The sequence below is a fragment of the Rhinoderma darwinii genome, chromosome 1 (assembly GCF_050947455.1).
Source record: "Rhinoderma darwinii isolate aRhiDar2 chromosome 1, aRhiDar2.hap1, whole genome shotgun sequence".
Classification (NCBI taxonomy): domain Eukaryota; kingdom Metazoa; phylum Chordata; class Amphibia; order Anura; family Rhinodermatidae; genus Rhinoderma; species Rhinoderma darwinii.
Window position 1 is genome coordinate 427902217 of NC_134687.1, and position 11304 is coordinate 427913520.

The 11304-nt window shown below is 38.7% G+C and overlaps 1 protein-coding gene across 2 annotated transcripts in view; it reads right to left on the reverse strand.

Annotated features, from left to right (window-relative positions):
* SSH1 (slingshot protein phosphatase 1) overlaps window positions 1-8149 on the reverse strand; it is a 38964-nt gene extending 30815 nt beyond the window's left edge. Inside the window, exons 1-3 of one of the 2 annotated variants that reach the window (XM_075830366.1) lie at window positions 8050-8149; window positions 5176-5240; window positions 1964-2082 (exon numbers count right to left, since the gene is read on the reverse strand). In XM_075830366.1, coding sequence (XP_075686481.1) covers window positions 1964-2082; window positions 5176-5240; window positions 8050-8134 — 269 coding nt within the window. In that variant the 5' untranslated portion in view covers window positions 8135-8149. Of the gene's footprint in view, window positions 1-1963; window positions 2083-5175; window positions 5241-8031 lie in introns of both variants that reach the window. The other variant, XM_075830374.1, reaches the window with a different exon arrangement.
* Between the last annotated feature and the right edge of the window lie 3155 nt (window positions 8150-11304).

An 11304-nucleotide genomic window follows, 5' to 3' on the forward strand; every position in this document is an offset into this window, starting at 1 on the left:
GATTTTCTCAAGAGGTCCCCTTGTTCTCAATAGGAAAACAGATTTCATAATATATACACTACCGTTCAAAAGTTTGGGGTCACCCAGACAATTTTGTGTTTTCCATGAAAACGCACACTTCTATTTAACAAATGAGTTGCAAAATGACTAGAAAATATAGTCAAGACATTGACAAGGTTAGAAATAATGATTTTTATTTGAAATAATAATTTTCTCCGTCAAACTTTGTTTTCGTCAAAGAATGCTCCATTTGCAGCAATTACAGCATTGCAGATCTTTGGCATTCTAGCTCTTAATTTGCTGAGGTAATCGGGAGAAATTTCACCCCATGCTTCCAGAAGCCCCTCCCACAAGTTGGATTGGCTTGATGGGCACTTCTTGCGTACCATACAGTCAAGGTGCTCCCACAACAGCTCTATGGGATTGAGATCTGGTGACTGCGCTGGCCACTCCATTACAGATAGAATACCAGCTGCCTGCTTCTTCCCTAAATAGTTCTTGCATAATTTGGAGGTGTGCTTTGGGTCATTGTCCTGTTGTAGGATGAAATTGGCTCCAATCAAGCGCTGTCCACAGGGTATGGCATGGCGTTGCAAAATGGAGTGATAGCCTTCCTTATTCAAAATCCCTTTTACCTTGTACAAATCTCCCACTTTACCAGCACCAAAGCAACCCCAGACCATCACATTACCTCCACCATGCTTGACAGATGGCGTCAGGCACTCTTCCAGCATCTTTTCAGTTGTTCTGCGTCTCACAAATGTTCTTCTGTGTGAGCCAAACACCTCAAACTTCGATTCGTCTGTCCATAACACTTTTTTCCAATCTTCCTCTGTCCAATGTCTGTGTGCTTTTGCCCATATTAATCTTTTCCTTTTATTAGCCAGTCTCAGATATGGCTTTTTCTTTGCCACTCTGCCCTGAAGGCCAGCATCCCGGAGTCGCCTCTTCACTGTAGACGTTGACACTGGCGTTTTGCGGGTACTATTTAATGAAGCTGCCAGTGGAGGACCTGTGAGCCGTCTATTTCTCAAACTACAGACTCTAATGTACTTGTCTTGTTGCTCAGTTGTGCAGCGGGGCCTCCCACTTCTCTTTCTACTCTGGTTAGAGCCTGTGTGTGCTGTCCTCTGAAGGGAGTAGTACACATCGTTGTAGGAAATCTTCAGTTTCTTGGCAATTTCTCGCATGGAATAGCCTTCATTTCTAAGAACAAGAATAGACTGTCGAGTTTCACATGAAAGCTCTCTTTTTCTACCCATTTTGAGAGTTTAATCGAACCCACATATGTAATGCTCCAGATTCTCAACTAGCTCAAAGGAAGGTCAGTTTTATAGCTCCTCTAAACAGCAAAACTGTTTACAGCGGTGCTAACATAATTGCACAAGGGTTTTCAAGTGTTTTCTAATCATCCATTAGCCTTCTAACACAGTTAGCAAACACAATGTACCATTAGAACACTGGAGTGATGGTTGCTGGAAATGGGCCTCTGTACACCTATGTAGATATTGCATTAAAAACCAGACGTTTGCAGCTAGAACAGTCATTTAGCACATTAACAATGTATATTTCTGATTAATTTAATGTTATGTTCATTGAAAAAAAAACTGTGCTTTTCTTTAAAAAATAAGGAAATTTCTAAGTGACCCTAAACTTTTGAACGGTAGTGTGTATGTATATGTATATGTGTATATATATATATATATATATATATATATATATATATAAATAAAATTTCCATCTGGCAGTCGGCACTTTGGGACGCTGGGTGGGGGGGTGGGTGGGTAGGAGTGGGAGGTTTATGAGATTTCGTATTCTTTATTTTATCCTGTAAAAGGAAATCTTTAAGTTGAAATAAAGATTTATATAAAAAGGTTTAACATTTACTAAATGACTAAACCATGATTAAACCATGATTACAACTTCATAACTGTAGCAATTAGTTAAAATATTAAAAATTCACCTTTCTTTACTTGTGAAATCTACTCCAAGTAGAATATTCTCTTCTGTGTCCTGACGTCCATTACTGTAGACCACCACCATGTAACGTACACGGCCTGACCAGCTCTCTAGACGGACAGCCTGAAATAAAGACACATAAATACCAGTTTTAGAGGGTTGTCTAATTATTACATATAAAGTAATGGATTAAAGAGCATCCCGCACCATCTGTTGGTCCGCTCAGATGCTTCAGGCTCCCTCATTTATGTAGCCCTTGGATGAAACATGTACATGCTCCAAAATTATGTATTCTTTCTGACAGATGCTCTTACATTCAGCAAAGTCAATAAAATGTTGTATTGGGTTAATTTCATAATATAAGCAATCTTTAAAATCACTTCTAAATATTATTTGGCTTTACAGGAAAACATGGATTAAACCATGGGTTGCCATGAGCCCAGATTTTGAGCACATACAGAATATTTTTATCAAGAGTATGTGTGGGGGGGACCCCCTCTCACCACTGTTATTTTACTTATTGAGGTCCAAGCACTTAGCATAAGAAAAGATAGTCGGATTAAAAGTTTTTTGGTGGGTGAAGTAGAGGAACAAATTTCCTTATATGCGGACGATATGCTATTACTCCTTAGCGACACATCTGACATATCATAGAAGGGTATGAGATTTTTGGAGAGCTTTCAGGAGTAAAGATAAATTGGAAAAAGTCGTCATTAAAAGCTTTTAACTCCAATTTTGTACTAAGAGTACAAAGAGTACAAAAACTTCAGGTGGTGGACTCAATATTTGGGTATCAGAATCTCTAGGACAATAATGGATTTTGTACCATCGAATATTCTTCCATTACCTTACCAATTACATTACATTACCAATATTCTTCCATTTGTTACCTTAAGATATAAGGTTAGAATTTGGAATAAGATACTACCCCAATATGTGTCACGAATAGCATTAATTAAAATGGTAATCTTGCCTCTGGTGCTTCATAATTTTGGTAATTCTCCGGTATGATTACCTCGTACTATTTTTATAACTTCATTATATTATTCAAGGCCTTATTTGGAGGGGCAAGTGACCCCGTATTAAATATGAAAGACTGTCATCCAGTTAAGGATGGGGGTTTTGCTTTGAAGGACTTCTTCAAATATTTTTTGGCATCTCAATTGCAACAATTTTTATATTGGAAACATTTTGCGGTCAATAAAATGATACTGCAACAGAGGGGGTATGGACAGGGTTGGAGAATTCTGCAAATATTATAATCAGGAGCATGGATTAGGCCCCAATGCTCTTCGGACTATATGTTATAGTCTAGCGAGAGGCTAAGTTTAGATTATCTTATGGGGGATAGTTGGAATTTACTCCTCTTTGGAATAATCCTTATCTTCATGAATTTTCTAAAATGAGGGACTCACAAATATGGGTTAAGTATAGGATAACGCAAATATCTCACTTATTTGAAAATTGTAATCTCAGATCCTTCCAGGTCCTCCAGATGGAATTTGGGTTACCAAAATAAGGGTGGTTATTCTACCTTCAATTAAGTCATGTATGGAAATAGACCAAAGATAAACACAAATATAGAAATAAAGAATTAAAGAGGCTCTGTCACCAGTTTATAACTGCCCTATCTTCTAAAAATCTAATAGGCGCCTGGAGGTGATGTCTGGTCATACTCCCGTCGCTTGTGTGAAGGAACTACGGGTGTGACAGCACAGCGTGATCTCGCGAGATCACGCTGTGCTGTGGATTAAGCTGGACATGATTGAAGAGAAGTGTATGACGCTGATTGGTCAGCGTCATACACTTCTCTTTACAACGCCCACTTGGTCAAGAGTAAAAAAACCGCCCACTTGGGCATTAAGAACAAATTTGCATAATACCTAAAATACTCATAACTTTGTAAAAAAATAAAAGTTTTTTTAAAAAAAAGACAGCACATTACTTATCTACAACTATTAGATTAGGTAGGAGATAGGGCAGTTATAAACTGGTCACAGAGCCTCTTTAAACCTTTTTCTTTGGGTGATATTTTGCTAAACAAATCTCACTGTAAAGGGGTAATCTCACATTGTTACAAACACTTGAGTTTAGGCTCTAAAAACAGTATAGAATCTACTAATATAAATAAATGGATGAGACCAATTAACGAATCCCAATGGGAATTGATTCACAGTAACATATAATATTACTCAATATGTTTCACTCAATATGGCCCATAGATTTTCTCACTTTATGGTGATCAATACATTACATATCTAAAAAATTAGTAAAAATGGGTTATAGAGCCATTGTAAACTGTCCGAAGTGTGACTCTTCAAATGCAGACCTGATTCACTTACTTTGGAAATGTCCAAAATTACACCATTACTGGACCCAGGTACTAGAATACATGAAAGTAATTGCACCCTTTGGGACAGATCATGTTAAAAATTTTATTTTGTTGGTTGACTCGACTGAGATTGACACCTTATATAATAGATTACAGGTACAGTTAACTCTTCAATTATCATTTTTAGCACCTTTACAAATTCTTAAGAAATGGATATATGGTAACCCTCCACTATTTTATATATGGAAGCCCCAAATATACCATATTATATGAAAAATCATACTTTGCTGTAGAAGCAAGAAGTAGCTATTTTAAATCTAAATGGCAGCCCTGTATTGATCTTTTGGAACAGGCTGAAAGAACCTATGTACTAAAAGATATGTAAAAGTCATATAAATAGATTCTTTGTTTTTTTTCCTCCGGTTGGGGTGGGGGGGGGGGGGGGGGAGGGTGCAAAAGAAGAGAAAAAAAAAAAAGGAAAAATGTATGGTTATTTATACATGAAGTTTTGTGAATAACTTCTTAAACACGATATATATTGGTATATGTATTAATATATATTTGTACATAACACTATTGTCTTGTTAATAAAAAGTAAAGACAAAAAAAAAAAGTATGTGTGGGGTTCAAAGATATTCAATGACCCCCGCGCCCTTTTGGGGTTTCAATTTTTTTTCCAATATATATTTAATCAGGGTTGCTTTGGATCACCAAGACCCCACGATCTCATCAGCCTGCAGCCTCTGACAGGTGGTCCCATCCATATACTTTATAAAGCTCCAAGGTCAGAACAGCAAGTACTCTTTAAGCACACACTTGACCAGGTTGGTCACCTTAATCGGCGAGCAAATCCACATCTAACTCATTATACAACAAAGATTTACCAGTTTGATGCGATCTTCACAGCGAAGAAGATTTATCATAACCTGAAGGTGTTGAGGCAGATCACCTAGAAAGAAAAAGTCACCATCACACATAATGACTGTATTTAATATATTAACAACAAACAAAAAAAAACTAAAAATCCAATTGACTAAGGCCCCATGCACACGAACGTGTTTTTGCGTCCGCAATTCCCCCGAAAATCCACGGGAGAATTGCGGACCCATACACACTATCCGTGTTTTCACGGGTCCCCGCATGTCCGCAAATCCGTGCCGCACAAACTCAGGACATGTCTTATTACAGCCCACAAATTCGATGCGGACATGCCCATAGAAGTCAATGGGCCCGTGGAAAATGCGGGTACACCTCCGTTGTCAACCGCAGTTTGCGGAAGTGTTGCTAGGCGACGACCGGGAATGAGTTCTGTCGTCATCCTGTTTTACCTAGGCTTTTTTTTTTATCCGCATTTTGCGGATTACATACGGATGAACTGCGGATTACATACGGATGAACTGCGGAGGACATTTCACGGAACACGGTCCTGGAATTTGCGGACCAGAAAAACACTACGGTCGTGTGCATGAGGCCTTATTTCCGAACACAAATCTGCAATATTAAATATAAAGTTGCCATAAATTCTTTGAGTTTTCGTATCTTTTTTTGGAATCTCTTTATTGATTTTATTACAGTAGCAAATGACATTCAACATTTTTATATAGTTCCATATAGAGTAATTAATACTCCATACAAGAATATTTTAACATACAAGATCCCCCCTCCCTGCTGGAGTCGTATTTGAGATTTCTTTTGTTAAAAATACAGATCACAAACTTGGAAGATTTTTGGGGAAATGTCATTAATTTTAATGAGGCTATACTATCGTTATATAATAGATTGCTGGATGAGGTTTGAAGTCTGAATCCTGCTATCTTTTTAATGTTGACCAAACTAATTTTATAGTTTGGCAAGGCTGGCATCAGCATGATAATGTCCTGTTAAATCTTACCTACCCATTCATTCAGTGACGTTGGACCAAATTTCTGACACCAACATTGTTTTAATAAAATTTGCATATGCCATGACTACATCCTACGAATTTGGGAGAAAACGGTCAAACTACATATGGTTTTCTGCTTTGTTGTTGTTCAATTTCTTGAGGCGGCACTACTATGAAATTGATTTACAGTCGGTTTGTATTATTGCCTTGTATTGCATTTTGTCGTTTTCTTGTTTTCTCACAAGATGAAAATTAGATTTATAAACTAAAGCAAATGTGGGTATAAGAATACACCATGCATGCGTTTTCCAAATCTCAGCACACGCATGGAATGCCTTATCTAAAATCAAAATGAGCCAATTAAAACAAATGAATAATATTACTTGCTTTATAGAGTATAGTCTTATCTCCGAGGCTGGGTCTATATGCAATGATTCCTCACTAATCCGCCAGAGTCCAAACAATTAGTAGTGTTAATCTGGGTTTACACGGGCAGATACGTGCCCATAATGAGCGCCGATTGCCGATAAAGGTCGACCGGCACTCATTAAAAGGCCCTTCACACGGACAACTGGGGACGAACGATCATTCAGTCCCCATAGAGTCTACATAATGTTTACACAGGGAGATGTGCTGCCAACAATGATGATTTTAAGGGCAGCATAAAAAATTTAATGAGCCCGCAAACAAGTGTACGTTCATCGGCTGATCGCTGCCCTGTTTACATAAGACAATTATCAGGAATGGGTGTTCGTATAAACATTTGGTGTGCCCATACAAATTAAACGAAAGTCATTCAGAACCACCAATTTAGGCAAGAACAGCCTTCTATCTAATGTGTATGGTGGTGTTCCGACACTCCCGACGTTAGAGGTCAGGGGGGAGAAGGATCGGGCATGTTTGAATTCAAACATTCCCCATCCTTTTTTCCTGTAGGAGATAAGCCGTTGCCAGAGGAGTCCGGAAGTGGCTTTTTCACTTCACCCCACTCCAGAGTGTGAACAGATCGGAAGGAATAGTTGTAAGGGTATGTTCACACGAGGGCGTCCGTAACGGATGAAATTACGGGGATGTTTCAGCCTGAAAACATCCCCGTAATTTCAGCCGTAACAGCATGTGCAGGCGCTTGAACGCCGTGTCCATTACGGACGTAAATGGCGCGGCTATTCATTGGAGTCAATGAGTAACGGCTCCAATTACGCCCAAAGAAGTGACAGGTCACTTCTTTGACGCGGGCGTCTATTTACGCGCCGTTATTTGTCAGCGGCGCGTAATTTACGCCTCGTGTGAACAGACAAACGTCTGCCCATTGCTTTCAATGGGCAGATGTTTGTCAGCGCTATTGAGGCGCTATTTTCAGACGGAATTTCGGGGCAAAAACGCCCGAATTACGTCCGTAATAAGTGCGTGTGAACATACCCTTAGCCAAACACGGTCAGCCGACAGCTATCTAAAAAGTGTATGAGCACCTTTAGTCTGAGCTTTGCATTTATATGCAGTGATATACTTGAATAAGATCAGAAAAAAAAGAAGGATTCATCTTATCAAAATAAAACCACGTTTTTTGGCATAATGAAGTTTTCCATTCCATAGTGATAATGGTTATCGGACTGAGAAAACGTAAATTCATCCTAAGTACAGAGGACAACACATTTTTGCTCTTAAACTCCCATGCCATTAGTTACAGTTCAGACAATACTGACATCATCTTCCCATGAGGTCATCTAGCAGCAGTTGGGTTAGGTCCTTGAACATCTGTCACCCTGACAAGTATGCATGTGATCTGCCCCAAGGGATGCAAGTACCACAATTGGAATCAAGCCAATAACTATCCAGTATCCCTCAGAAAGTCGCTGACCTTACGGCCACCCCGTACCAGCATTCTTGTGCAAGTGAAGAAGACTCCTTTGTCCTTGGAAGCTATTTCCTTGTTGCAGGAAGAGGGCAGCTCCCTTCACCATGAAAAAACTGTCACTCAAGCTGAAAATAAACATATATCCAGTAAGATTTAACATATACAGATTTCACTGTGAAAAGTAACATTAAAACGGGTTTTATATTTGTAATGAAACTTACAACATATTTTAGATTTCATATAGGCTTACATTTATGGCAAAGCTCTGCATAAAATGATCCCATATTGCATATACAATGTTAGTAAGAGGAGAACAGGTGAAATGAGGGAGAGAAAATGACAATGGACAGAAGTTCAGTCTACAGTAAAGTTCTCATATCACAGCATCCACAGGCACAAACAGGTTCCCAATGACCAAATATTCAGAAATAAGGACATAACTCTAGAGAAATACTTTTAAAGGGTAGGTATCAACCCAGACAATATAAAAATTGGCGTGCAGCCTAAAATAAAAGACCACCGCTACTTCCAAAAGGTTTCAAGAATTCTAGCCTATAGATATCACCACCTACACTAGATCCAATTTGGATTGTGTTAATTGATCATCACCCATTTCCAAGTGTGAGACATGTGAACGAGGCACAGACACATGCATTACTGCAGCACCCAAGGCGAGGTTCTTCTTTTTCCAAGTGCGATGAAAGAAAGACATTCTCTATAGATCTCCTGCAGCCACGCTGCATCATTGCCAGACAGCCAGCAGCATCATCATCATGATACGGGAGCTCTATCTATCCTATTATGATCTTCCAATGTGAATAGATTCCCTCACTATCTTCTTGGATATACATATGGCTTTGGAAAGGATAGATGACTTCACATTTCTGTAACTCATTCAAATGCAGTGTTATTAGGTCACTTGTGGGCTGGTAATATCCAACAGTAACTATGAACCATTTAAATAGCAGAATGATAAGATGTTTTTTTTCTTGAATAATACAATTAAAATTACATAGGTTTGCCTAAAACACATTGGAGGATATTTATTGACCTTTGTATAGTAGTTTTCAGACGTAGAAAAGTCGTAAAAGGGCCCACGGTGGTATCAGAAAATGGTTTTTTTTTTTAACAAGCTGTGCAAAAATCATCCCTTTTTGGGGAGTAGCATCAGGTTTGGTGTTATTTTAAAGGAATTTTTTTTTATAATATTTATGGAAATCCACCACAATTAAATGTGCCAGTGACAGAGTGCCGGATCGTCTTGCAAAGAGTAGAAGCAATGGCATTTTACTCTATTAATTAATAAAAAAAAAAAAAAAAAGGCACTTGGACACAGACCAATCTAGAACTGCGTGATGCAGAATAATAAGCCTTGTAGCACTATTATTAACAATTATATATATGCAAAACAATGAGTAACATCATTTCCGTGACATCTGTATCAGCAGGCAACAGCATGCTATCAGCACCAGGATTAATATTATTGAAGATTTGTGAATAATGTGATGAAGATTGGCGATTCACAAATTAAGGTAAGAATTGTATAGCTGCAGCAGCAGCACTCACTTACAGCAATTGTTGCCTGTGCCTGTCTAACTAAAACACTGACACTGACTGACTCCTATCTCTCTATCAAATTATTGTAAATCTATTTTTTTCGCACTATGAAAAACACACTCACTGACACCAATCGACTATGTATCTGTATTCTGTGTTTTACTATCTCTAACTCTCGGCCTGACGTCCTCTCCTATCTGTATCACCACAAAGCACCAGAATTTCCTGGTTAGGCTGGTTATAGTGGCTGTAACTCATATGACTGTCATCAGTGACTCACACCTATACCCCACATGAGTACCTGTGCTAGAGGGAGGGCTGCCAGAAAGGAATTATGGGGAAGCCTGCCAGGCCGCCACGTGATCCTTCTTCTGATCTGAAAAATGTCTGTCGACATTTTGAGCGATTTGTGCGAGACGAATCACAAAAGTTTCGGATTCGTTAAAATCCGAAAACTTTTTGGAAATTAGTAACGAATTCTATTCCCTCATCTCTAGTTATGAGTAATGAATAAAGTTTCATATTTCATTGTTTTTAACACGTTTTCTTTTGTCACAGTGTCTCTATTAGAAGGAGGGGTTAGTTGCTCACTTGGGTGAGCGGACAGGTGAATGATGGGGTCCGAGTTTATGAAGATTTCCACATCCAAATTATTCATTGATGATTTAATAAAGATGGCTGTGGCCGAGTATCTTCCATCTAGCATAGTGTCCAAGTGTATTATTTATGGTTTATTTTAGGGGTTTTGTTGGTTAGATAAATGTGATTTAGAATCCTATGATAGATTATCATTTGGCAGTGTCAAGGGCTACATAGCTTCAAACCAAATATATGAGGTATAGTAACTGGTCTATGAACTAAAAGCATCATAGTCCCCAACATAACTGTTCAGGACTTTGTAATGCACTCGCTTTACCATGGTGGATAAGGTTTAGCTTGATAAAGAAAAATAATCATCATTATAGCTTTTACTAATTATCAATGGCCATTATTATATCGCAAGCACCTGGATCATCTGCACCATGTATTTTCCACTATGGCCGTTTGTGATCTCACCTTTAGAAAGTCTTATAAGCAGATACTTTTTCATGAAGTTGTTGTTCATAACTGGGTAAGTAAAATTTTAAGTCCTTAGTACTGGAATAGGTCGAATGTGTAAAAACGGTCTTGTTCCCCAAAGCAACCAAAGGTTCTTCTTTCACTTCCAGAATATTTACCGTACGTACAACCAGAAGGTTTGTTATTGCCAACAATGGCCAAGTTTTGATACATGAAACCCAATAGTCACATTTTCAGGCAAACACTGGGAGAGTTTAAACAAGTTTGAAAGTCTCCTGCAGCAGTGATATTGGTCACGGAATAAAAAGTTGTGGATGATTCCGTCAGTGAAGATGCACAATGTCGTTACATAGCTGGATGCTCTAACATAAATTTCTGATGAGCCCACTATAAACATTTTGCAAATGTAACTGTAAACTGGGGCAGTTGGACTGCCTTGAGACAAGAGGTGGGGTATTGTCTAACGTTGGCACAAAAGCATAGCCCAGTGAAGGCAGCAGTGCTGCTTGCTTACTGACGCTCTACACAACACTGCCACGTCAACTTTAATTCACATCAGGAAGTATTGTATAGATAGAGTCCGTGGTTTGTAAAGTACAAGCACGTCATTAGGGCTCATTCCTCCACTGGGTGCCGCGGATTTGCTTGTTGTGTAGCTTG